This window comes from Oncorhynchus gorbuscha, linkage group LG07 (genome assembly GCF_021184085.1).
Source record: "Oncorhynchus gorbuscha isolate QuinsamMale2020 ecotype Even-year linkage group LG07, OgorEven_v1.0, whole genome shotgun sequence".
NCBI lineage: Eukaryota > Metazoa > Chordata > Actinopteri > Salmoniformes > Salmonidae > Oncorhynchus > Oncorhynchus gorbuscha.
The window spans coordinates 28,121,442-28,148,557 of record NC_060179.1 but is presented as its reverse complement, the minus strand read 5'-3'; the positions used below and the strand labels follow the sequence as shown (position 1 = coordinate 28,148,557).

The 27,116-nt window shown below is 42.5% G+C and overlaps 1 protein-coding gene across 1 annotated transcript in view; it reads right to left on the bottom strand.

Annotated features, from left to right (window-relative positions):
• The window catches only part of LOC124039174 (cadherin-7-like), a 135,082-nt gene that overhangs the window by 29,500 nt on the left and 78,466 nt on the right, over positions 1-27,116 (bottom strand). The window contains exons 5-9 of the mRNA XM_046355081.1: positions 18,871-19,038; positions 17,007-17,191; positions 16,099-16,352; positions 14,758-14,894; positions 6,639-6,760 (exon numbers count right to left, since the gene is read on the bottom strand). Coding sequence (XP_046211037.1) covers positions 6,639-6,760; positions 14,758-14,894; positions 16,099-16,352; positions 17,007-17,191; positions 18,871-19,038 — 866 coding nt within the window. The remainder of the gene's footprint in view (positions 1-6,638; positions 6,761-14,757; positions 14,895-16,098; positions 16,353-17,006; positions 17,192-18,870; positions 19,039-27,116) is intronic.

Below are 27,116 nucleotides of genomic sequence, written 5' to 3'. Positions count from 1 at the left end.
TGAGCTAGGGTCCACCAGGTCAGATGGTAAGACTGGAGGCGTGGCTTAGTAGGGGCATACCCACGTGAAAAAATACTACAGTTTACTACAGAATACTACAGTACTTACAATAGAATTATGTAGTAATCTTATACCATAGAATATTATACTACACACTGTAGTATCCCTCGATCCTATTGTGCTTACTATAAAATGTTTTAATATATTGTAGAATACTATACTACAGTATGTTACATTTCAAGAACCATCCCCGAACACAGCCGTAGAAGGGGTGCTGTGTGTTATGTGTGACACAGTTGTCAATCCGGGTAGTTGTTGCCTATGCTAGTTTCAAGTGCTAGTTTTCAAGTAATCAAGTGTAGCCGTCAGTCTGTGATTTATATTTATTGAAATTGGAAATGGATTACGCTGGTAAAGTCAACATGTTCTTCACTGCTCTGTTGACAGACTTTATTACTTGTCTCTATTCGTCCACATGGCTGCTCGCTGAGCTTTGCTACCACCCCACCTAAAATATCATGAAAAATGCCCATTACTTTGTTTCTGTAAGGACCCCAAAAACAGGCAGTGGGAGAACTTATTGATTTAAGTAAATATTTTTTTTATGGTAAAAAACAATGTATTTGTCATGCCCTGACCTTAGAGAGCCTTTTTATTTCTCTATTTGGTTAGGTCAAGGTGTGATTAGGGTGGGCATTCTAGGTTTTCTATTTCTATGTTGGTGTGTTTGTTTCCCAATCGGAGGCAGCTTTTCTGTCTATTTTGGATTTTGTGGGATCTTGTCTTTGTTTGTTGCTTTATGCACGACTAGCTTTACGCTCGGTTTGTGTTCATTTTCTTTTCATGGTGTTATGTTATCAAATAAAGAGAGAATGTACGCCTACCACGCTGCACCTTGGTCCGGTCATTTATCATCCGACGACGAGCGTAACAGTATTATTAGCTAGCTAGCTAGCTGGCTACAGTAGGCCACTTAGTAGGCAAACAGAGCTGCTAGCTAGCTAACTTTACATACTGTTTAGCAAAGTCAATTAAATGTCATCAGCTAGCTAACGTTCTATTAACCAGCTATCTTAATCAAATCATTGTAAATTAAAACTCAGTCTCCAAATACATTTGTAGATAACAGCCATTGAATAGGATGACATTTCAGTTCCAGCTGTCAGTAAAGGGACAGTGTAGGCTACTGGATACTGGATAGGGCAGGTAATTTCGTGGGAGGGCATTATGAAAAGATTATCCAGTTCAAGTCCCTAGAGGGGAGGAGTTTGAGGACAGAGAGATAATAGCAACATATTTTTCAGTGCTGTCAAATTTGAGTATAATGAAGCCTGTTTGTTTGTGATGTTTTTTGTCCTCAGATATGTTAAACTGTGAAAGCCTGTTTGCATGTCCCAAGAGACTAAGGGTATATCCTATATGCCATGGGTTATACAGTATGTTATGACCTACTTATGTTATCAAAAGTAAACAAAAATACAGTTAAAGATCACACACAATGTATAAACCTACTACATTTGGAGCAGGCCAACCCTACTGGAGATTTGCTGGGTGTGCAGGGTTCTGTTTCAGCCCAGAAATAACACTCCTGACTCAACTTAGCAAATCTAATGAGTTGATAATCAAGTGTGCTATTGCAAAGCTGGAATAAAATAAGTCTGCTCACCCAGTAGGTCAGGGATCAGTGGAGCAATGTTCGCCACCACTGGTATGTGGTTTCTTTCTTCTCACCTGAAATCATGCTTTAGCAATATTAGCCTACTTGTTACTACTCAATTATCTACTGCTGTTTGGATTAATATGTCTATTCTTTCCATATTAGTTATTTGTACATTTTGAAGTGATGAATGGTTGATTCTTTGAAGTGAAGTTTAACTTATTTTAATTGGTAAACTATTATTGAAAATGAACTAGTGTCAATGTAGATGAATCATCCATCACAATCCTGCAATAAAGAGGGGAGGGGGTTCAGTACTGTATGAAAATAAGGAGATGACTATTAGGTTACGGAAGATGAGCATTGCAGGTAACATTGTTTGAGGTTCATTTTATTTTATTGCATTCATTTGATCAATGTTGCTTGCAACATGATTGCAGTTGGTCCCATAGACAGTGCATGGTTGCTGTATGTATCACTGACCTTAAGATAAGCTGCTAACCTTTTAGGTCACTAATATGCAGTTTTTCTTAACATTTTGTTGGCTTTATAATCTTGAGAGATATTTAACTAGCGAGTAGCTAGCTAGTTAGTTATACCTACAGTAGGTAGCTGACAAGGTAAAAACTAACCTCATTGTGGCTAGCTACTTCTTTCCTCTCATGCTAGCCTTTACAGACAATTATCACATTAGAAACATCCAAATTAAAAATATTGATTTGGCCAGCATTGTAGACCATTTCTACCCTCTTCCTGGAACTTTAGCCCACCTCCCAATAAAAGAGAAATGCTGCATGCTGCAAACATTCTAAAATGTTTTGTCACCCATGCTTGTTTTGTTGACAGATGCTCCTACTGCACTAATCTGGTGAGCACCTTTGGAGCTCCCCCCAAGCAAGATTTGTCGTGTTGCTAGGCGTCACTGATTTACACCAGGTTTCCGACCCCTCTTTAGCTAATTTCTGCTATGGAACTCCCCAGGTTTCCCGTTTTAGAGAAGCCTGGTTGGTGATGAGGCTAAGTGAAACCCAATGTGTGTGTCCTGTCCACTATTTAACCAGCGCTGGGTTCTTTTTAACCTCATCAGTGTAGAAACTCAAAAATTAAATCAAATTTGATTTGTCACATGCACCGAATACAACAGGTGTAGGTAGACCTTAGCGTGAACAGTCTATGACTAGGGTGGCTGCAGTCCTTGGCAATCTTTAGTGCCTTCCTCTGACACCGACTGGTATAGAGGTCCTGGATGGCAGGAAGATTGACCCCAATGATGTACTGGGCTGTACGCACTACCTTCTGTAGTGCCTTGTGGTCGTAGGCCGAGCAGTTGCCATACCAGGCAGTGATGCAACCAGTCAGGATGCTCTCGATGATGCAGCTGGAAAACTTTTTGAGGATCTGAGGATCCATGTCAAATCTTTTCAGTCTCCTGACGGGGAATAGTCATTGTCATGCCCTCTTCACGACTGTCTTGGTTTGTTTGGACCATGATAGTTTGTTGGTGATGTGGACACTCAACCTGCTCCACACATCCCAATCCATGAGAATGGGCGTGTGCTCAGTCCACAATCATATTCTGTAGTCCACAATCATGTCCTTTGTCTTGATCACGTTGAAGGAGAGATTGTTATCCTGCCACCACACTGCCAGGTCTCTGACCTCTTCCCTATAGGCTGTCTCACTGTTGTTGGTGATCAGTTGTGTCATCTGCAAACTTGTGATGGTGTTGGAGTCGTGCTTGGCCATGCAGAGTACAGAAGGGGACTGAGCATACACTCCTGAGGGGCCCCTGTGCTGAGGATCAGTGTGGCAGATGTGTTGTTACCTACCCTTACCTCCTGGGGGCAGCCAGTCAGGAAGTCCAGGATCCAGTTGCAGTCGGAGGTGTTTAGTCCCAGGGTCCTTCCCTTAGTGATGAGCTATGAGGGCACTATGGTGTTGAATGCCATGCTGTAGTAAATTAATAGCATTCTCAAATAGGTGCTAGCAAAACAGTCCTGTAGCTTAGCATCTGCGTCCTCTGACCACTTCCGTATTGAGCAAGTCACTGGTACTTTCTGCTTTAGTTTTTGCTTGTAAGCAGGAATCAGGAGGATAGAGTTATGGTCAGATTTGCCAAATGGAGGGCGAGGGAGAGCTTTGTACATGTCTCTGTGTGTGGAGTAAAGGCGGTCTAGTGTTTTTTTCTCCTCTGGTTGCACATATAACATGCTGGTAGAAATTAGGTGAATGGATTTAAGTTTCCCTGCATGAAAGTCCCCGGCCACTAGCAGCGCCGCATCTGGATGAGCATTTTCCTGTTTGCTTATGACCCGATACAGCTTGATGAGTGCTGTCTAAGTGCCAGCATCGGTTTGTGGTGATAAATAGACAGCTACAAAAATTCTAGATTAAAACTTTATTGGTAAATAGTGTGGTCTACAGCTTATCATGAGATACTCTACCTCAGGCGAGCAAAATATAGAGACTTCCTTAATATTAGATTTTGTGCACCAGCTATTATCTATAAATAGACTCAGACCGCCATCCCTTGTATGACCGGGGCAGCTGTTCTATCCTGAAGATGCGCCGAAACCCTGCCTGCTGTATGTTATCCATGTCGTTGTTTAGCCACAACTCAGTGAAACATAAGATATTGCAGTTTTTAATGTCCCGTTGGTAGGATATCCTTGATTGGAGCTCATCCATTTTGTTATCCAGTGATTGCACGTTGGCTAATAGGACTGGTGGTACAGGGGGTTTACTCACTCGCCTCAATTCTCAGAAGGCAGCCCGACCTCCGCCCCCTTTTCCTCCGTCTTTTCTTCGTGCATATTACGGGGCTTTGGGCCCTTTTCCAAGAAAGCAGTATATCCATCATGTCAGACTCATTAAAGAAAAAATCTCCGTCCAGTTCGAGGTGAATTATCGCTGTTCTGATGTCCAGAAGTGAGTGATAACATAAGTGATGGTAGCAGCAACATTATGTACAAAATAAGTTTTAAAAAACAAGTTACAAACAACCTGAAAAAATGTACAAAATAGCACAGTTGGTTAGGAGCACGTTAAACGGCAGCCATCGCCTCCAGCACCATTCTCTTCAAAAAAAAGGGGAAAAAAGTGGTGCTGTTGAACGAGTTCTGTCTAAAGAAAACATGTGTGGTACATATGGTTAAACAGGTCAACCATGACACATTGGCCTGGCACTTTTACAGGTATGAGGGAAGACATAATAATTAGACCAGTGCGTTGACCAGACCTGTGTTCAAATAGTGTTTACTTTTAAATATTTTAAGTGTTTGATTGATCCTGCCTGGAGAACCAGAGAGACTGGTGGTTTGAAGATTTGGGAGTATTCAATTAGTCTGATTTTGCCAGGCAAGCTCAATCAAGGATTTGAAAGAAAACAATTAAAGCACTGCTCCTCTAGGATCAGTTTAGCCTTTTAGATCGTAATGAATAAGATTACACAGACAGGGGAGACACGATCCTAGATCAGCACTCCTACTCTGAGTCAGACCCTGGGCTGCCTCTGACACACAACTGTAGTGTATGAGAGAGAACAAGGTAAGGAAGGTGATGGCACGTAAAGGTAAAGCAATTTCCTCGTGTATCACGGTGTGACAAGGACAAATGCATGTGATGTATAGGCTAGCTTAAAGTGCAGCAGAGAGCTTTTTATTGAAAGAGAAAAAGCAATGTGTCCTAAAAATAATGCTATCCAAAGGGCATGGACAGGAGATGGCATGCTACACAATATGGTCCAATATCTCAACACAATAATGTAATATTTTCAAACACCTCAATCACGAAAATTATAATTTCACTCCAAGGTAATGACTCATTTGTGGAGTGAGACCATTAAATATGTGAGAACAAGAAATGTCAACACATTGAAACTCTTAATCGACCAAACAATCTACTCGATGGGAGAGACGGGCAACAGAAGTCTGTGGATCTGGTTAAGCTGTTAATTCAGTTTTGCGTCAAAGGGACTACCAAACTACCAATAGCCTTTTAACGATCCTACAGACTTGAAGGCAAATTGTCCCCAAACCAAAGAGTTTAACTGGCTCCCATGGCAGAACAGATTTATATCATACTGTGGTTACAAGACGAATGTGTAGGCTACATAAAACTGCTTTCATTTTCCAAATCAAATCATTTTTGTTATTCTTGTACACCCCACTGTGATCAAGGGGAATGTAAATAACATATTTAAACAGGCCTAATAGCCATTCCCAAATCAATGCATCATTTTGATCAATCGTACTTATTCAGTTCTACATGCTTGCCTTTTCCCCCCTCTGATTGTGTTTTCCAAATGCCAGGAGTAGACGAATTGCCATTGCAGCAGTCATTTGGCGACAATGAGGCCAAATGCTAAACACAGAGAGAATGTATTGCACGGCTAAAGCGCCTGACACGCCTTTCTGAAACTAAATTCCAGCCTTCCCCTGTTTCATTTGCATAATGTTGTGATGCATTTTCCGCTCCAGTGCCCGCCACACTGATCCTCTAATTATACACACACACATACACATGCACGCACACACACACTCACACACACTCCGAATGAGGAATCAGACCCGGGCAGACACCCACTCCACCCCAGCATGAAATATCATGTTACTCTATGATATCATTGTAGAGCCACGGGAAATTCAAACACTGTCATTAATTCAGCTGGCAGCAGCAGCAGAAATGACTGTAACATTGCTAATTAAGGATACAAACACCAACAATACCTGCAATTTGATCTAAAAGTGTCTCCCTGAAATTACCTCAAGCTTTGAAAGGGGACGATCCATGCAGTCTGGGACCGATTCAAGTTTTATTGGGAACATTGGTTTTCAAAGGCCGCATGATGCCAACCAATGGGAATCAAACAGTGTGTGAGGAACACACTAAATGATTAAATATCTGACATTTTAAAAGTATATAAGCAATGTATATCATTTCCTTCCCCATCAGAAAACATACAGTATCTTCAGTTTCTCACCTGTCCAGGAGCGGCATTCTCACACAAGAGGGTCTCATACTCAATGGCAAATACCGGAGGGTTGTCATTGATGTCCAGCACCGTAATGACAGCAAAACCTTTTCCAACCTGGGTTGGATCATCTGAAAGACAGAGAGAAAAATAGTTTATATCACAGTTTGACTCCAGCTATAACTTTCAATACTTTACCCTGTCTTAACTTTGTCACCCTCCTCCACTTTCGCATGTCTTTTTAATGAATCACAAAGGTCGAGCAAAATTAGCAAATTGTGGCCAAAAGTGCCCGTTCTAATATAATATACAAGGCTTTCTCTATGAACTGGCATCCTTAGTTGTTCTGATGGGGATCAGCCAACATGATCAAGCAGCTGATTATGATTTGAGTGGAGCTAAAGCTGTGGTGGTAAAGGCTGGGAAGGCTAAATAAATGGCATCCTATACCCTATATAGTGCACTATATAGAACCCAGCTCTGCTGAAAGCACTGCAGTATATAGCGAATAGGATGCCATTTCAGATGCAGGTGACTGTGTAGTTGTAGTACAGAGCATCCGGCACCACAGGCTCCACCACTGGCTCCCCTCTCTGACACCAATGTGGCACTGAATATAAACGGCTGGCTCCTGAGAGCCTGGATGGACGATGATTTAGCCTGGCGTCAGCAGCCACGCCGACAGGAGAGATGGCGCGCTGGCTGACATTCGGGAGCGGCTGATTTGACAGTAGTGAAAAGGACGTGTGGTACCCCGGGGCACAGATTTGTTGTCATTGGCATGTTCGGAGCAGAGTCAGAGTGCGGATGAAATGTGAGCGCTGACCGACCACATCTCAAATGAACAAGATCCCTTAGCTAGAAGAAGTGCTCCTCTGCCAACTTTTGTCACAAAAAGCCCATTTACTATAAATAGTGTAAAAAGGCGTCCTGGGCTCTGAGAGAGACTGTTTGGACGCCTGATTCTACAGCTGCCACTTTCCGCTGTGAAGAGAATAGAAGTCTGACTGTGTCAGAGGCCAACAACTCCTCAGTGAAGGGCTGTTATGACATTTAGTACAGTTATTATTAAAGATGTTTACTCCCTATGTGTTACCATATCGAGACAGGAGGAAGAAGTATTATTTGAACATTCGTCTTAGGCCTATATTTATGGTTGAATAACAAGGCATTTACTTGAGGGATGGTGATTACCATGTTTGGTTTCGTGACTATTTGTGCATTGAGGAGAAGACTGATTCGCATATCGCCCCAGCAGACCCACTGATGGTGCAATCTCTATTGCACTCCATACTGCCCTTTCCCCTCTGGAAAAAAGGATCACCCATGTGAGATTGCTGTTCAATGACTACAGCTCAGCGTTCAACATAGGTGATGAGGGTAAGTAACAACACATCTGCCAAATTGACCATCAACAAGAAATCCCCTCAGGGGTGCGTGCTTACTCCCCCCCTGTACTCTCTGTTCACCCAACACTGCATGGTTGCAAGTGACTTCAACACCATCATTGGTGACGGTAGTAGGCCTGATCACCGACAACGATGAGGCAGCCTATAGGGAGGAGGTCAGAGAGACCTGTCAGTGGGGTGCCAGAACAATCTCTCCCTCAATGTCAGCAAGACAAAGGAGCAAATTGTGGACTACAGGAAATGGAGGGTACACACCCAATCACATCGACAGAGCTGTAGTTGAGTGGGTCGAGAGCTTCAAGTTTTCTGTGTCCACATCACTAAGGATCTATCATGATCCACACACACCAACGCAGTTGTGAAGAGGGCAAGACAACACCTCTTCCCCCTTAAGAGGCTGAAAATATTTGGCATGGGCCCCAGATCCTCACGTTTTTGGTTACTACATGATTCCATATGTGTTATTTCATAGTTGTGATGTCTTCAGTATTAATGTACAATGTAGAAAATAGTACAAATAAAGGAAAACCCTTGAATGAGTATGTGTGTCCAAACTTGAGCCATATATGTACAGTTGAAGTCAGAAGTTTACATACACTTAGGTTGGAGTCATTAAAACTCATTTTTCAACCACTCCACACATTTCTTGTGAACAAACCATAGTTTTGGCATGTCGGTTAGGACATCTACTTTGTGCATGACACAAGTCATTTTTCCAACAATTGTTTAGAGACAGATTATTATTATCACAATTCCAGTGGCTCAGAAGTTTACATACACTAAATTGACTGTGCCTTTATACAACTTGGAAAATTCCAGAAAATTATGGCATTTCTTTAGAAGCTTCTGATAGGCTAATTGACATTATTTTAGTAAATTAGAGGTGTACCTGTGGATGTATTTCAAGGTCTACCTTCAAACTCAGCGCCTCTTTGCTTGACATCATGGGAAAATCAAAAGAAATCAGCCAAGACCTCAGAAAAAAATTGGTTCATCCTTGGGAGCAATTTCCAAATGCCTGAAGGTACCACATTCATCTGTACAAACAATAGTACGTAAGTATAATAAACACCATGGGACCACGCAGCCGTCATACCGCTCAGGAAGGAGACGCCTTCTGTCTCCTAGAGATTAACATATTTTGGTGAGAAAACTACAAATCAATCCCAGAACAACAGCAAAGGTCCTTGTGAAGATGCTGGAGGAAACAGGTACAAAAGTATCTATATCCACAGTAAAACAAGTCCTATATCGTCATAACCTCAAAGGCCGCTCAGCAAGGAAAAAGCCACTGCTCCAAAATCGACATAAAAAAAGCCAGACAACGGTTTGCAACTGCACATTAGGAAAAGAATCGTACTTTTTAAAGAAATGTCCTTTGGTCTGATGAAACAAAAATAGAACTGTTTGGCCATATTGACCGTTGTTGTATTTGGAGGAAAAAGCTGAAGAACACCATCCCAACCATAAAGCATGGGGTGGCAGCATCATGTTATGGGGGTGCTGTGCTGCAGGTGCGACTGGCGCACTTCACAAAATAGATGGCATCATGAGGGAGGATAATTACGTGGATATATTGATGCAACATCTCAAGACATCAGCAAGGAAGTTAAAGCTTTGTCACAAATGGGTCTTCTGAATGAACATTGAACAAGCAAACTTCCAAAGTTGTGGCAAAATGGCTTAAGGACAACAAAGTTAAGGTATTGGAGGGACCATCACAAAGCCCTGACCTCAATCCTATAGAACATTTGTGGGCAGAACTGAAAAAGTGTGTGTGAGAAAGAAGGCCTACAAACCTGACTCAGTTACACCAGCTCTGTCAGGAGGAATGGGACAAAATTCACCCAACTTATTGTGGGAAGCTTGTGGAAGGCTACCCGAAACATTTGACCCAAGTTAAACAATTTAAATGCGATGCTACCAAATATTATTTGAGTGTATGTAAACTTCTGACCCACTGGGAATGTGATGAAATAAATAAAAGCTGAAATAAATCATTCTCGCTCCTATTATTCTGACATTTCACATTCTTAAAATAAAGTGGTGATCCTAACTGACCTAAGACAGGGAATCTTTACTAGGATTGTATGTCAGGAAGTGTGAAAAACTGAGTTTAAATGTATTTGACAAAGGTGTATGTAAACTTCCGACTTCAACTGTACATGATGGTGTTTATAGACATTATGGACAGTATATGAATATACAACGTGTGAACAGCAGTAGTTATAAAGTATAGGATGAGCCTTGACAGTATGTAAACATTATTAAAGTGACCAGTGTTCAATGACTCTCTAAGGTGCAGGGTTGAGTACAGTGTGTTTGCCGGCTAGTAACAACGACTAAAGTTGAGGGCAGGGTACTGGGCAGAGGCCAGCTACTGGTGACTATTTAATAGTCTGATGGCTTGGAGCTGTTTTTCGGTCCCAAATTTGATGCACCTGAACTGTCTCCGCCTTCTAGATGGTAGCGGGGTGAACAGGCCGTGGTTCGGGTTGCTGAAGTCCTTGATGATCTTCTTGTCCTTCCTGTGACACTGGGTGCTGTAGATGTCCTGCAGGGCAGGTGGTGTGCGTTGGACTGACCACACTATCCTCTGGAGAGCCCTGCGGTTTTCGACCAGTGCAGTTCCTAAACCAGGCGGTGATACAGCCCAGTAGGATGCTCTCAATGGTGCAACGGTAGAAGATTGTGAGGGTCTTTTACTTTGATTTATTTAACCTTGATTTAACTAGGCAAGCCAGTTAAGAACGCATTCTTATTTACAATGATGGCCTATGCCAGGAAAACACTAACTTGGATGGCGCTGGATCGTCCTATGGGGCTCCCAATCATGGCCGGTTGTGATACAGCCTGGAATCTAACCAGGGTCTCTAGTGACGCCTCTAGCATGGAGATGCAGTGCCTTAGACCGCTGCACCACTTGGGAGGTCTTAGAGGTCTTAGGGATCAAGCTGAATTTCTTCAGCATTCTGAGGTTGAATAGTCTTTGTGGACCATTTCAGGTTATCAGTGATGTGCACGCCGAGACACTTGAAGCTTTTCACCTTCTACACTGCGGTCCCGTCGATGTACATGGATGCATGCTTCCTCCTGCTGTCTCCTGAAGTCCACTATCAGCACCTTAATTTTGTGGACTAATTTTGTGGAGGTTATTTTCCTGGAACCACACTGCCAGGGCCCTCACCTCCTCCACGTAGGCTGTCTCATGTTGATGGTAATGTTGTATTGTTTGTAAACTTGAATATTGAGTTGGAGACATGCGTGGCCACACAGTCATCTGTGATCAGGGAGTACAGTAGAGGGCTTTACCACTTGGGGTCAGCCAGTCACGAAGTTCAGGACCCAGTTGCACAGGATGGGGTTCAGACCCAGCGCCCCAAACTTAGTAATGAGCTTGGAGGGCAGTATGGTGTTGAAGGCTGAGCTATAGTCGATGAACAGCATTCTTACATGGGTATTCTTCTTGTCCAGATGGGATAGGACAGTGTGCGGTGCGATGGTGATTGTGTCATCCGTGGATCTGATGGGGCGGTATTCCAATTGTAGTGGATCTAGGGTTTCAGGTAAGATGGAGGTGATATGATCCTTTATTAGCCTCTCAAACCTCTTCCTGATGACAGAAGTGAGTGATACGGTGCTATAGTTTAGGTTAGTTCAGTTAGTTACGTTGTCTGGTGTACAGGAACAATTGTTAACATCTTGAAGCAAATGGGAACTGACATTGAACTTGAACCCTGTTTCAACAATCATCAGCTGATTTTTCAAATGATTTTCCAAATGACAGTAAAGTGAAAAGCTGTTGTGATAGCAGGAGAGGTTTATCTGGAATGTTTTGATGTCTCATACTGTCACGGCTCTCGCCGTAATGAGGATCGGACCAAAACGCAGCGTGGTAAGTGTTCATGATTCTTTATTAGTAAAAACACTTGAACAAAATAACAAAGTGGAAAACCCGAAACAGTTCTGTAAGGTGCAGGAACTATACAGAAAACAACTACCCACAAAACACAGGTGGGAAAAGTATGATTCCCAATCAGAGACAACGATAGACAGCTGTCCCTGATTGAGAAACATACCAGGCCAAAACATAGAAATAAAGAAACTAGAATGCCCACCCTAGTCTTACCCTGGCTTAACCAAAATAGAGAATAAAAACCTCTCTATGGCCAAGGCGTGACACATACATTAGAAAAAGGATAGTGGCGATTATACATTTTTATTTTTAAAACAAGTTCAAAAGCTAAAAAGCTTTATTTCATTGTAATTTATTTTATTCAATGGCTTCACCTGAGTGTCCTCGCCAGCTAGGTAGGGCAGCACTTTACCACATTCCAATGTTATCACATTCCAATGTTGAAAATTGGGGCCTCTCGGGTGGCGCAGTGGTTAAGAGAGACTCTGAGACTCTGGGTTCGCGCCCAGACTCTGTCATAACTGGCCGCAACCGGGAGGTTCGTGGGGCGATGCACAATTGGCCTAGCGTCGTCCGGGTTAGGGAGGGGCAGTAGGGATGTCCTTGTCTCATCGCGCATCAGCGACTCCTGTGGTGGGCCGAGCGAAGTGCGCGCTAACCAAGGTTGCCAGGTGCACGGTGTTTCCTCCGACACATTGGTGCGGCTGGCTTCTGGGTTGGATGCGCACTGTGTTAAGAAGCAGTGCGGCTTGGTTTGGTTGTGTATTGGAGGACGCATGACTTTCAACCTTCGTCTCTCCCGAGCCCGTACGGGAGTTGTAGCGATGAGACAAGATAGTTGGGGAGAAACCACGAAATTGGGGAGAAAAAGGGGTAAAATAAAAATAAATTCAAAATAAAGAAATAAAAAAAAATAGAGGTGAAAATGATTTAAATGTACTTACGGTCATGTATGATTTAAATATTCTATAAGTCTTGTGAATCTGTCATGAATACACTGTATATAATTGCTTTATTGAAAATAGGATCTATGGGAGAAATGGACAAATACAGATTGTTTTTAAGATACCCTTGTCTTAAAGTTTAACCTTGGATAGATCTGTACTATAATAGCCTATAAACAGTCAATTCAAAATATTGTATTCAGTTCTTTTGAAATAACCAACATTTTCTGCATCATAATTGAGACAAAATAAAAAAAGACGTAGGCCAAATGGATTTTGTGATGTTGTTCTATATAAATGTAGGCAAAAAAGGCAGACACTTTATTTATATCAACATGGGATTTCTGTGGTCCAAATATCATAACATTTTTGTTTTCAGACGCTTTCTGTTGGTAGGCCTGCCCATGTGTCTACTCACTCGGAAAGCCTGCTCACTCATGTCAATACCAAATCTGATAATTGTGACATGATTGAACTGGAATGATGTGAATAATGATGATGATGGTGAGAGCTCAGTATAGACTAACCCTTTAATCATAGGCTGTTACTTTGTGTCTCTAAAATCACAATGTTTCAATTTCTATAATCAGGTGAAAAAGTATTTTTTTAATTGAAATGTCCAAATGTCTGCATTTTACCAGATCCATTTTTTCTATTTTTATAACTGATAAAAATGTAATATGCAATTGCCTATAGATAATATTCTGGCCATAGGAAAACTGTTTTTTAAGGCCATATAAAGAACAACTATGCATAAATTAATGAAAAGCAGCAAACGGATACAACATTGTTTCACACTCTTTAATTTAATTGAATTTATCCGTTATTTTACCAGGTAAGTTGACTGAGAACACGTTCTGATTTACAGCAACGACCTGGGGAATAGTTACAGGGGAGAGGAGGGGGATGAATGAGCCAATTGTAAACTGGGGATTATTAGGTGACCATGATGGTTTGAGGGCCAGACTGGGAATTTAGCCAGGACACCGGGGTTAACACCCCTACTTTTACGATAAGTGCCATGGGTTCTTTAATGACCTTAGAGAGTCAGGACACCCGTTTAACGTCCCATCCGAAAGACGGCACCCTACACAGGGCAGTGTCCCCAATCACTGCCCTGGGGTATTAATAAAATACTCAAACAGAAACAGGCAATAGGCTAAAGAGCTGGCTTCACAGTTTCCCCACCAAATAGGCCTACCAGGAAACTCGACGTACAGTATCTTGACGACATCGAGCGCCCGATGGAGTATGTGCGCTGCGTAGTACCTTCCACAAAAAGTTTTGCTCAACAAAAAGACACATAAGGGGGGGAATGCGAGGGACGCTTTGTCCTTAAAGCCATGGAAGGACGTCTCAAAGGCACTCCGGCACCTCTCTTTTCTCTCCTCTTCTCCCCCACATCACATGAGCATAATTCACCTGCGCCCGCCCTTAGTTAGCAGCTTGCCACTCACACGCCGCGACTCACGGAGACCCGGAGGTCGAAAGCGCCCACCTTACGCCAGAATTAAGATTCCCCTGACAACCCCGCCGCGTCCCACACGCTTCGTCACGTTAATGCAGTCATGACGAAACAGTGGCATTGTGGGATGTTGAATATGGGGGAGGGTTGGCTACATGACAAGATAGAAAGGACAACAATACTTTATGCAGGGCCTTCATAAAACAAACTGGTCAGACGTGTGTGTGTGTGTGTGTGTGTGTGTGTGTGTGTGTGTGTGTGTGTGTGTGTGTGTGTGTGTGTGTGTGTGTGTGTGTGTGTGTGTGTGTGTGTGTGTGTGTGTGTGCGTGCGTGCGTGCGTGCGTGCGTGCGTGCGTGCGTGTGTGCGTGCGTGTGTGTGTGTACATGTACTTACGGCTTTCCATGGCAAGGATAGTGAGGTTGTGGACAGAGTTGACCTCTCGATCCAGGGGTTTGGCTGTGCTTATGACCCCACTCAGAGCATCCACGTTGAAGAAACGCTCCAGGTCTGTGTTTCTGTCTATGGAGTACCTGGAGACAGACAGACAGAGGCAGGCAGGCAGACAGGCAGAATGACAGACACACAGTCAGACACGTAGCTATGATGAGGTATTTTCCTTTTGAAGAAATTTCTAAGGATTTTACATGTAATAATTTCTCTCTTTAAACATTTATGAAGGAATAAGAACTTTCCACCTTCCAAAGTTGTCAAATTAACTATTTTAAAGTGCTTCTGGTTTCAGTACATTGGCATAGAACATTATTGAGCTGTGTCAACAAGTGCAATTTAGCCATTTTCTTATCAATTTTTAACGCTAGATTAAACGATCATGATGTTGAACTATGAATGAGAGGTTTCTGCAACCTTTAGATTTTGACGAGAACTGCTCTTAATCAAAGTTTTTAAGGTAGAAATGTGAAATTGGACAGCAATACATTAATGCTGAACACAGAACAAACACTATCAATTTCTATACAGCAGATTATATTTCTGGAAAAAAAGACAACTTCAATTAGCTGGTATCCAAAGGGTATTATTCAATGTAATTTGACTCTTGTGGCTGGATTAGTTCCACAATAATTCTAATTTCAACAGAGGTAGGGCCATATTATTGCAGACGCTGAAAGCCTCCACAGCAGCAAAAAGAGGCAATTTACACCCACAATGGCGGTGTAATTAGATTTTCTGATTAAGATTACTAACAATCCTAACGCCCCGAGCATGAATACTACCACACAACACTTTTATTTTCAATTCATGCGTAATGAGAGGGAGTCTCATGAGTGACATGGGGCAGATTGCCTTTCTGAGTGGTTGTGTTGTGTTATAAATGCAATGGAGCTGGTACAAACTGTTGACCCTCCTGGGGGAATGCCCTTTGCTCATTTTAGATGGCATTTCACTTTTACAAATGTTGCGGTCCCTCGAACGCACGACATCTGGCTTCAGTGCATGTCGCACAGTCACAGAGGGAGTTTAGAACTCTGTCCGTGAGGTGCTATTGAGGCACTGGAACGTGAACGTGTATTTACAGTACTGCTCAAAAGGTGTTTGGTCCTCCTGTCAACCTGCTGTGGCAACATGCTGAAAGAAATGGGTTATATGGCTTGAATTCGCCACTCTGTTGCATGGGGGCGAAGTTATTTTAAGAAACTGGGGCCACTTGAGAAAATGGCTGGGACAACAGAGGAACTGCCTGTAATGGCACATAATAACTGGAGAGCTGGGTTCTACCTGATGGCACTGTTGGAGGAGTCAGGGTCGTGAGCGGAGACCCTCCCGATGGAGATGCCCACTCTGGCGTCCTCGGAGACCACCATCTTGCTAAGCTGTGTGGAGAACACAGGCGGCTCGTTCACGTCCTCCACCGTCACCTTGACCGACGTGGTGTCGCTGAACGAACCCAGGTGCACAAACGCAGGGTCGATATTCCGATTGGTGGCTTCGATTCGCAGGTTAAAGCTGTTCTTGGTCTCAAAGTCTAAAGGCTGAGACAAACATAAAGTAAACAGGCAAAACAAAAATTGAAATTAAAAGCTATTTCACGTTTCTTAAAAAATAAATTGACAGTAACCTTCCGGTCAAGGTGGAGCCCATCCTAATTGGCTGGATTCTAAGCACACTGCACTGGCCACATTTGCTGTAAATGGTGAGGGCAAAGCCATAAAGATATTTGCATGTGCATCGCTCATGGCAACATGGCCTTGCGCTACACCAGTAGATTGAAGAAATGCTGGCGCTAGAGTCCAACGACCCTATGCAATCTTGCACATAATCAGACTCTCTATCACAAATATATTTTTCATCCAGATGTTTTATATTGACTTACTGTGTAGTGTGAAAGCAAACTATTGATTGTGAGAAAAGGCACACAACACATCACAGTGAAAGGCATTTCTAAATAATGGTGTTTAGAAGATATGTTGTCATCTGTTTGGCTTATTGGGCACACAGTTGTAGCCCTATAATATAGGAGGGCCATTGATGTGACACATTTATTGTCTGTGTTTATTGTCTGCATGACTTTCCACTCTGTGGCACTCGTCAATGATCGGTGACGGCGAAAACAAACAAAAGATCAGATTGGACCCTGTGACAAAGCTGGCTTGGGGCCACAGCCTATAAGGATACAGCATGTGTACCTTTTGAAGGATGATGACGCCCTCTTGCGTGTCCTCGTCTGTAGTGATGTTGAACACCCCAGGTCCGTCCTCCATGATCCTATACTCCATCTCTGCATTGGGGCCTATGTCATTGTCCAGAGCCTTGACCCTGGCCACCACGGACGCCACGGGCAAGGACTCCAGCACCATGTACTGATAGTTCTCTGGAGGAAAGAGAAGTAGGAGTTAGAGATGAGGTGATTTTCTTACTCCTTAGCCGCTCAGATTCATAGTGCACTACAGCTGCCTTTGAGTTCCCTCTCTCACAATGAGTGGTCACACTACAAAGTAATGGTCCAGGATGAGTTTTATCCAAATATATGAGGAAATAGTGACAATAATATTAAATGACTAGTTTTACATTCAAGACATCTATGGTGGAGAGGGCAAATATATTTTTGGTTGAACCTTTAACATTTTTATAACAATGGAGCTGTTTGTATTCATGTGAAAATGTATTCCGTATTCTGACCACTCCACTCGACATGAAACAGAATATCTCTTGACCAAAGTGAATGGGAGAACCTGCGGAATATGCTTCGGTGGGATGAAACGTTCACTGGAAGATTCTATTACAAGCAAGCTCTTCCATTGTGCTCCCGGTGTCTTTGTCTGCACCTCCCTGACATAAAGCTCTCATAAGACAAAAAGGAGGGAATCATATAAATAATCATAATCTCCCCAATCACCATGACGGAGCTCATTACCAGATCTTTCCGTGTTTCTCACCCCAGTGGTTCCCGACATCGCGCTCCAAATGCTAATCTGCTTGACATTGTTTGCCGCTGTGTAATCTTTGTAATGGCTTTTTAATTCGCTGTGGAAGACCCCCAAAAATGCCTTTCTTCCCCTCCCTTCGTACTGTGTATGCCCCTCTTTGCCCCCTGGTAACCGCCCCTCCTCTCTGTCCTTGTGCCTCCAGCCTTCACATCCCTCCTCTTCTCTCCTCCAAGGGCTAGTGCTTCTAGACTATCAGCTGTGGTGCTCTGTCATACTCTATTGATTCTGACCCATGACCTTGGGTGGGAGGTGGGAGGTGGGTGGGATACGGATGGGGTGAGGGGGGTGGGGTGGTAGGGAGGGGGGACTTCACACCCAACCTGGTCCCAAAGCATCTTTCTTCCCAGCACACGCAGCAAAACAGCGCTGGGTTAAAGCGGCATTGACGATTTGTTGTGCAAACTTGAACCTGCCCCCCCCCCCCCCCCCCCCCCCCTCCGGGTTCCGGCAAATTGACTTGACTTCATGGCAGTCCAGCAGTGAGTGTAACAGCCTAGGCAGCGGTGGTCGGAGGGACTATCAGCGGTAAAGCAATTGCCAGGGCCACAGATTATCATGAGAAGCACCTCATGCCTTTGAATCCCAACGCCTGGCCAGGAACCCATTAGCGCGCCGTGAAATAGGCTGATGACAAAAAAAATGGAGCCTGATTGATCCTGGTATCCATGTTTGCAGAAATCCCTCAACTCTGATGTGGAGTGAGGGGAGCGGGAGAAAGGTTTATACCTTCTAGGGCAAACTGCATTTGAAGCCTTTGACCATCAGTCAGAAAGGGGCAGTGAACCCACGACGAACAGCAAAATCACGCATACGCTTGAAAGGGGTACTGTAGTTGAATGAATCTGCAATATCAAGCATAGACTACATTTTCACCCAAAGCTTTCTCCCCTACTGTACATGTCTGCCATTGTGAACGAGAGTGATTGCAGAGATTTATGTCAAACCTCCACCATAGTGAGACTGCAATGACAGTGAATGGAGGGGTTTAGGGCTTTGTCTGAGGGAAATAGATAAAGGGCATGTCGTCAGATTTAGTGACGAACAAAGCATATAGGACTCTTACTACGAGAGAAGCGTGGCGGGTTGTCATTGACATCAGTGAGGGTGACCGTGACAGAGGTGGTGCCGGAGAGGCCGCCCATCTGGCCCACCATGTCTTTAGCCTGGATGACCAACACGTACTGGTCCTTCACCTCTCGGTCCATGTTGGGCAGTGCCGTCCGGATGACGCCTGGAGATGAGAGAAAGGGAGAGAGAGAGAGAAAGGGATGACAGGAAAGAAGAGAAAGGGATGATAAGAGTAGAAGATAAGAGTGAAAAGGGAGAGGGGATGATGGGAGAGGAGAGAGAGAGAGATAGATTGCAAGGGAAGACAAGAGTGGATAGAGAGGCGGGACATGAGAGGAGATTGAGGGATAACAGGAGTAGAGAGTAATCGAGAGAGAGAGAGAGAGAGAGAGAGAGAGAGAGAGAGAGAGAGAGAGAGAGAGAGAGAGAGATGACAGGAGCAGAGAAAAAAAGCAAATGCCTCCAGAAATGCCTAACTCTTGCTTGAAAATAAGTTGTTATGCACTTGTTTATCTGGGTTATTGGCACTGCTGCACCTGTTGATGGTTCCCTTTTGTGAGAAGAAACATGGACTTAAAGTGTCAAACAATCTTAACCTTTTGTGTCCAATCGTAACACTAAATTGAAAACACTTCTATGGTCAACTTTATGCACTATATCTCTGTAGGTGCTGAGAAAAATGCTATCTATAGCAAAGGCCTGTGGCCCTATGCAGTTGCTTAATGGTAATTGCTTTTGAAAGAATACACCAACTTATGAAATGGAAATCAGCATTTTATCTCCTGACTCTAAAGATGAAAATCGTAATAATCCCACAAAATTACCACAAATCTTTAATGGCAAAAAGTCCTAATCATTATAAGGCAATTACTGTTGCATTCATTGTTAATGACTTACAGCTCAGAATAAAAAATTAAAAGGCACTTATTGGGGATTCCTACGGAACATGGAAGATTACTCATTAAGTAGCTAGCTCAGGAAGCCGAGAAAAACAGTTTGGATCACGTAGGTTTGCTTGCTCTCTCTAAGTTTTTTTTCATTAATGAGAATTAAGGAGAATTTTGAGAGATTCTCGAGAGGTATTCATTCTCGAGGGGTCTCGATTCTTGAGAGATATTACTGTAATGTAAACATACGTATTTGTCACGTCTTGAGAGGGGTAAACTTTTGATGAGAGGGGTAAAACTTTCGATGAGAGGGGTAAACTTTCGATGAGAGGGGTAAACTTTCGATGAGAGGGGTAAACTTTCATGTTTTTATATGCTTGTGTTATTAGCTGGCATAGCTAGCTAGCTGTGTTTTTGTCATGCAAGCTACACTTAATGTGTGTATGATCGAGAACATAAACCTAACATCTGGCTAATATGTTGTAGTGGAAAGGTTTCATTTGAGTTTTTCAAGCTTACTGACTAGTCATTGGCTACTGTGATGCTGATATTTACAGTAAATTTGGAGCTGCAGAGCAAGAATGTCACATTTCCATCCACAACGAAAGGTACAGTAAGGCAAGTATGTAATGTAAATTGAAGAGTGTATGTACATACTGTATGTCAATTTAAATATCGTCACGCTGCGTCTCCTTAAATGTTTGTCAATGAGAATAGCCCCTAAGTCTCTCTCTTTGAGCTTGATACAGAATTAACTAATCAAATAATCTTGGGGATGAAGTCAGCCTGAGTTAAATTTGGTTTATTGCAATCTGTTAAGTCAAGATACAATGCATTTGTCATGTAAGTGTGATACACTGTGACTCTTACAAAAAATAAGAAAAACTGGTTAGCCTTTTCAACCCCTCTTCAGTTTTCATTCCCGAAATATGAGTTTTTAATTAGACTATGGTGAATATGAAATAATCAAACAGAGTGGTTATGGGCTGAATCAAACTCTCACTTAATCAAACATTGATATCAATGGGATATGCGAGACATTTATAATTCACACAAGCACATCTCAGGGGACTTGACCTTAAGAGACCTTAATAAAATAGAAGATCAGAGGATGACAATGTTGAAGAAACGGTATCTGTGTGTTCTGAACAAAATTTGATCATAACTACTCAAGAACTAGGCACAGATTCTTGCCATGTAGGATCCAAACATTGAGTTTGAGTTTGAGTTTATTTTTTACAGGGACAGTGCACATTAATCAACATTTCAGTAAAAGTGCCGGTTTTAGCCAGCCGGCTAATTTTCAACTGCAGTCCCTGGGCAAACAATTACAATATAGACAATAGCAACATAGGACAAGCAAGACATAGCATACAGACAGAGCAACATAGGACAAGCAAGACATAGCATACAGACAGAGCAACATAGGACAAGCAAGATGTAGCATACAGACATAGCAACATAGAACAAAAAGCAGCAAGACAAAATTCATAAATGCAACAAAGTGTTTCAACACCTCACAAGCTACAGACAACAGATAACATGGAAAGCGACAACGCACAGCTAGGGACCATGTTCACAAATCTGATTGACCTTTAGCCATGTCTTCAAGCATTTTGTGAAAGTGTGATATGTGGTGCAATTATGTGTGTCTGATGGCAATGTATTCCAGACATGGGAAGCTCTCACAGAGAAAACGGATTTACTAAAGGTGCTTTTCCTTAAGGGAACTATACAGTCACCTCTCATGGCAGACCTTGTGAATCTGCTGCCATATGTTGGGGTTTTCTGTTTAACAAAATACTGAGTGGGGGGGGGGGGGGGCAGGCCATTTAGGATCTTGAATACAAGACATTTTATCCAAAGCATTACAGTCATGTGTATTTCAAGACATGCAAGATTATCCCAACTCAGGAGCTTGTGCTTTCTAAGGATGTAACAGTGATGATGGCTATTGGGCTTCATATCAAGCACTTTGAGAGCCTGTTTGTAGACAGACTGAATAGGTCTTAATGTTGTACAGCAAGCTTGGGCCCAACTAGTCAAGCAGTATGTTAAGTGGGGGAGTATCATAGATTTGAAGTACAGTTTTGCTACCTCTGTAGTCATACAATTTCGTATAAATCGGAAATGAGCTAGGTTGAATTTGTTTATTTGAATTACCTTTTTCACATGCATTGATTTGGTTAAATCGTGCAAATACATTTGTAGTTGACTTAATGGGAAACGAAACTTTCTCTCTCTTTCCCTCCCAAATGCAGGTCGAGTAATTACATATGCATTGGTTTGAAGACATGTTTTCCTAAAAATCCAGATATTGCATAGAGAGGTCCACTGGACTCTATTGTAAAGAATAGGACATTATTGCTATTGTCTTTGGAATGTACCTGTGTATCCACCCCTACACCTATTGACCACCCACAATCATACACACTCTCACAGCAACATAGTGAACGCAGCCTGAAGACTTGACAAAAAGATGCATACATCTCACAAATGAAGCCTGGGTTTGCCGAGGAAAAACAGTGTTTCAAGGTATTTAGACCAACTGCCTGAACATTTGTTATACTTACAAATCAGATAGTCTGTTATTGGCCCAGTCGAAGTAAGTGACTCAATTAGCAACATTTTACGACGCCGTCCACCTCTTTATCTGAGGCCTCTGCCATGCTCTCGCCACAACATAATGACGGTCAATAAAGTCAAGTCGTAGCACAAACTAATGAATAGTGGGTGAAGTTTTCCTACTGGGAGAAAACCACAGCTGCCTCTTAGTCAATGCTTTGGTTCCCAGTTTAAGACGAGGAGTCAGAACATGTCAGTCGAGAAGCTGGTTTATTTTTAACGCCTGATGCCTTCATGTTTGTCAAAGCATCTGTCTATGGAGCTACTGTATGTGTGGATGTGTGGATTGGATACATCCATCTTCTCCTGTTCCTAGCTGTATCCCCCTTTCCTCCATCCATTCATCCATCCATCTATTCATAGATTCATCGGGGTTTGCTGCTAGTTTCCCCCACTGTGTAACCTTGTAGCCAATTAAAGAGCATCAACAGTGCCCCAGTGTCAGCTGTTGTGACACCTGTGAACCCTGTTTGCTGACATGCATCAGAGAGCTTGCTTCAAACCTTCAATCCAACAGAGGTCCCTCAAACCAGGCTAGGTACAAAACAAACAAAACTTTCCCTGTTCTCTCAACTCTATCTATCACTACCACCACAGAGACAGAAAACAATAAAGTTCTAACTTGAAAGTACAAAACCGTCTTAAAGAATTCTGGAAAAGAAGAAGTTGTCTGTTCGAAAAAGTTGGCTAATGGCTACATTCAAACAACAACAACAGCTACAACAACAACAATGGCTTACCCCAAAAACTTCAAATGTAGCCCGTAAGAAAATATGTTAAGTGTGTGCAGCCAGCGGTAAACCAAGTGAATAATCTCACTAAACAAAGATAGGCTTCACATACAATTGATATACTTATTTAATATCAGCTCTGTGCATTGGTGCCCAAGAGATATAGGCTGTGGTTAATGATGCCATGAATCCTTATTCCAGCATGTGGGGGTAAAAAAATGCAATGTGTTTTCTCCTCCCGACGCCTGCCGCCCGCCTGGCCAGCAGCACACATATTTCTCACAGAGCGACAGTGCTAATCCGCACGGCTATGTCGCCAGGCTGTTGTTTGTCTGCTGGGTGCCAGCCCCCCTCGCTCTATATCTCTGTTGTGCTGCACCCGTGTCATTCCTGGGGAGAGGCGATGATTAAAATCCTTCTGTCGCTATCGCGGCATGGCCCCACATCGGCATCGCACCGTGACTCCCTCCGCCTCCGGTGCTGCCGAAGCAGACGCATTGTAGCCGCCGCACATTTATCTCGCTGTCTCCCTCTCCCCAGTGCTGGAGGCGGAGGGGTAGGCCACTCTCCCTGCAAAAAGACAGGGATCCTTGACATTCGTCTTGGGAGGAGGAAATAAAAGTGTGGGGACTGGAGCACTTTGCTAGGATAGGAAACCCTCTGGCCTACTATCCATGTGGCTATGAAAGGTAATGATGAAGGCGATGGAAACTTAAATAAGAGTGGTGTGATTTCCTCAACCTCCGGGGGTCCACCTACACCCAATTGATCCATGTAAGATGCAAGAGGGGGAAAAGACCATATACACTGGGAATAGTACAACCTCCTAGAGAGGTTGTTGCTTTTTAGTTTGTTCATGAAAAGCCACCTTACAAATATTCTCTACATCCAACTTATCTCTTGAAAGATTCCAATCCAGAGCACAGATACGTATTTCAATAACAATTTAGCTCACTCAAACTGTGAAAGATACACAGATTGAACTGCTATCGGCTGAGGTCTCCTGGGCATCATTCTCCACCTTGACTATACGTGATACTGTAAATTTCCCATATCTTGGTGGTCTGTGTGGTATAACATTAAACAATTATGTAACATTACGAGATGTAGATAACTGTGACTCATCTTCAGTAATATTACTGTTACATTGTAAAAACTAATTATTATTGTTTTTGGGGAGGGGTGGGGGTGCTACAGCATATGAGAAATGTCATACATGTCAAATGCTCCAGACATCTCACACAGCAAAATCGCCAGTGTTCATATCCTGGTGTAAGCAGTTTTGGTGTTGATGTGATGTTACTTTATGAATGGAGTGAATGGCAGCTAGTTTCAGTGCAATATTTCTAGTGTTGATTCAGGTGCTAAACTAACTCTGTAAGTTTTAAATTAACACTCAATGGTGTAAAATAACCCCATTGTTGGCGTTAATAACAAGTGTTATACCAAAACCAAGCCCCTTAATATCATATTTCCCAGCATATATAGATCATATATAGATCTCAGCGCAGCGGTCTAAGGCACTGCATCTCAGTGCAAGAGGCGTAACTGGTTCAAATCCAGGCTGTATCCAGCTGTGATTGGGAGTCCTGAAGGGCAGAGCACAATTGGCCCAGCGTCGTCCTGGTTTGGCCGGGGTAGGCTGTTATTGTAAATAAGAATTTGTTCTTAACTGACTTGCCTAGTTAAATCTATAATACATTGAAAGCCTGATTTTGCATGTAAACTACGCGCTTCAGTCCACTGAATTATGTTAAAACTAGGCTCTCGTAATAAGGCTTTATGTATTGTGTTATATTATACTTTTTTATAACATATTTGCTTAGGAGCTCACTTTATGAAGGCCACAGGACTGAACATTTTATGAATGCAACAACCAAGTCTCTGTCACTAAACAAATAGGGTAATGGGTGGTGACTCTACAATTTACTCCAAAGGCATTATGGGAAAGCACAGCAATGATTTTCACTTCTACGCAGCCAATACACATCTTTAATTCTCTGTGTCACCAGAGGATTTAAGCTCCACGGATAAATGATTAGTTTACTGTATTATTGTATTATTGATTTAAATACTTGGATGGCTTGCAACTTCCTCCAGCTAAATCAAGGCAAGACCGAGGTATTTATTGTTGGAGCCAAAACACAGAAATAGAATCTGGCCTCACATTTTAATTCACGGCAATAAAGATAAAACACCAGGTAAAAAACCTAGGTGTTTGTCACGCCTTGGTCTTAGTATTTTGTGTTTTCTTTAATTATTTGATCAGGCCAGGGTGTGACATGGGTTTATGTTATATTGTATGTTCGTATTGGGGTTTGTAGTATTTGGGACTGTGGCTGATTTGGGGTGTTGTATAGGCTTGGCTGCCTGAGGCGGTACTCAATCAGAGTCAGGTGATTCTCGTTGTCTCTGATTGGGAACCGTATTTAGGTAGCCTGGTTTCGCTTTGTATTTCGTGGGTGATTGTTCATGTCTCTGTGTAGTTTCACCAGATAGGCTGTAATTAGATTTCACGTTCCGTTTGTTGTTTTGTATTTTGTATCGTTATTTCATGTGTCACTTTTTCTATTAAAGTCATGAGTAACCACTACGCTGCATTTCGGTCCGACTCTCTTTCCACAAACGAAGAACGCCGTTACAGTGTTATTTTAGATTCTGAACTCCATTTCGAATCACACATTAGGAATGTGACCAATATATCTTTTTACCAGCTGAGGAACATTACCAAGGTGTGGCCATTTCTCTCTCAGGCTGATACAGAGAGACTCATCCATGCTTTTATTATAATTAGGCATGACTACTGTAATGCTCTCCTGTCTCAACTACCCAAGAAAGCCACTGGTCTACTGCAAAACATACAGAATGCTGCAGCACGGGTACTGACCAAGACCAGAAGGAGAGCACTTATTACACCGGTTTTAATGTCTCTGCACTGGCTGCCTGTGAGTTTTAGAATACATTTTAAGATTCTTCTATTGGTTTTTAAATCAATCCACGATTGTGCTCCCCAATACATGTCAGACATGCTTTTAAGTTATGTACCCAGTAGATCCCTCAGGTCTTCTGGAACTGGCCTTTTATCCATCCCAAAGCCTAGAAACAAGAGGTATGGAGAGGCAGCCATTGTTACTATGCCTCTGATATAGCCTGCCACTGAACCTGAGGGGGGCCGAAACTGTGGACATATTTATAAGAGACTCCTTTTTTAGTCGTTCAGTTTTATTGTTATTCTTTTGTTTTTTATCCTCTTATGTTTGTTGTGTAGTAAATATTTAGGTTTTTATTTTCTTCATTTTCTTAGTTTTTCCTGTGAAGCACATTGTGTTGCATTCCATGTCTGAAATGTGCTGTAAAAATAAAGCTTGGTTTGATTTTGATTTTAAATATGCAAATTACGCTGTACACTAAGCAATGTGTTCATTTAACACTGAAAGTGTGGATCCATGTAGACATTTGACCAGTGTTAAATTGAACAATCTCAGTGTTGCTTTAACACTGGAGAAGGTATCAGTGAACACCATACCAGCGCACCTTTAACACTGACCTAGTGTAAAAATGCAATACAAGTGTTAAATACAAGGTATCAGTGAACACCATTACCTTTAACACAGAGTTTGTATAACATTTTAATGCCACTGGTGTTGGAAAGTATCTGTGTTAGAAGGGCAACACCTTGAAAAGTGTAAATTCAACACTTTTTGCTGGTTGTCATATACACACTTCAAAAGTGTTAAATTGAAAACCCACAGTGTTCAATTTACCAATCGAATTTTGCTGTGCGGGGGTGAGATAAAGGATTTTTGCCAAGGGTATCTCTTTCTGAGTATTATACCAAAGATAGAGCCAGGTTGTATTGTACATTACCTGGCAGAATGGTGGGAGGCCAGATTTATATCTACGCTGAGCTGTAATGTCCTCCAGTCACTGGAGTGGATAGTACAACAATCTCCCTGAGGTGATGCACAATTCTGTATGTGTGTGTGTCTGCGTGTGCG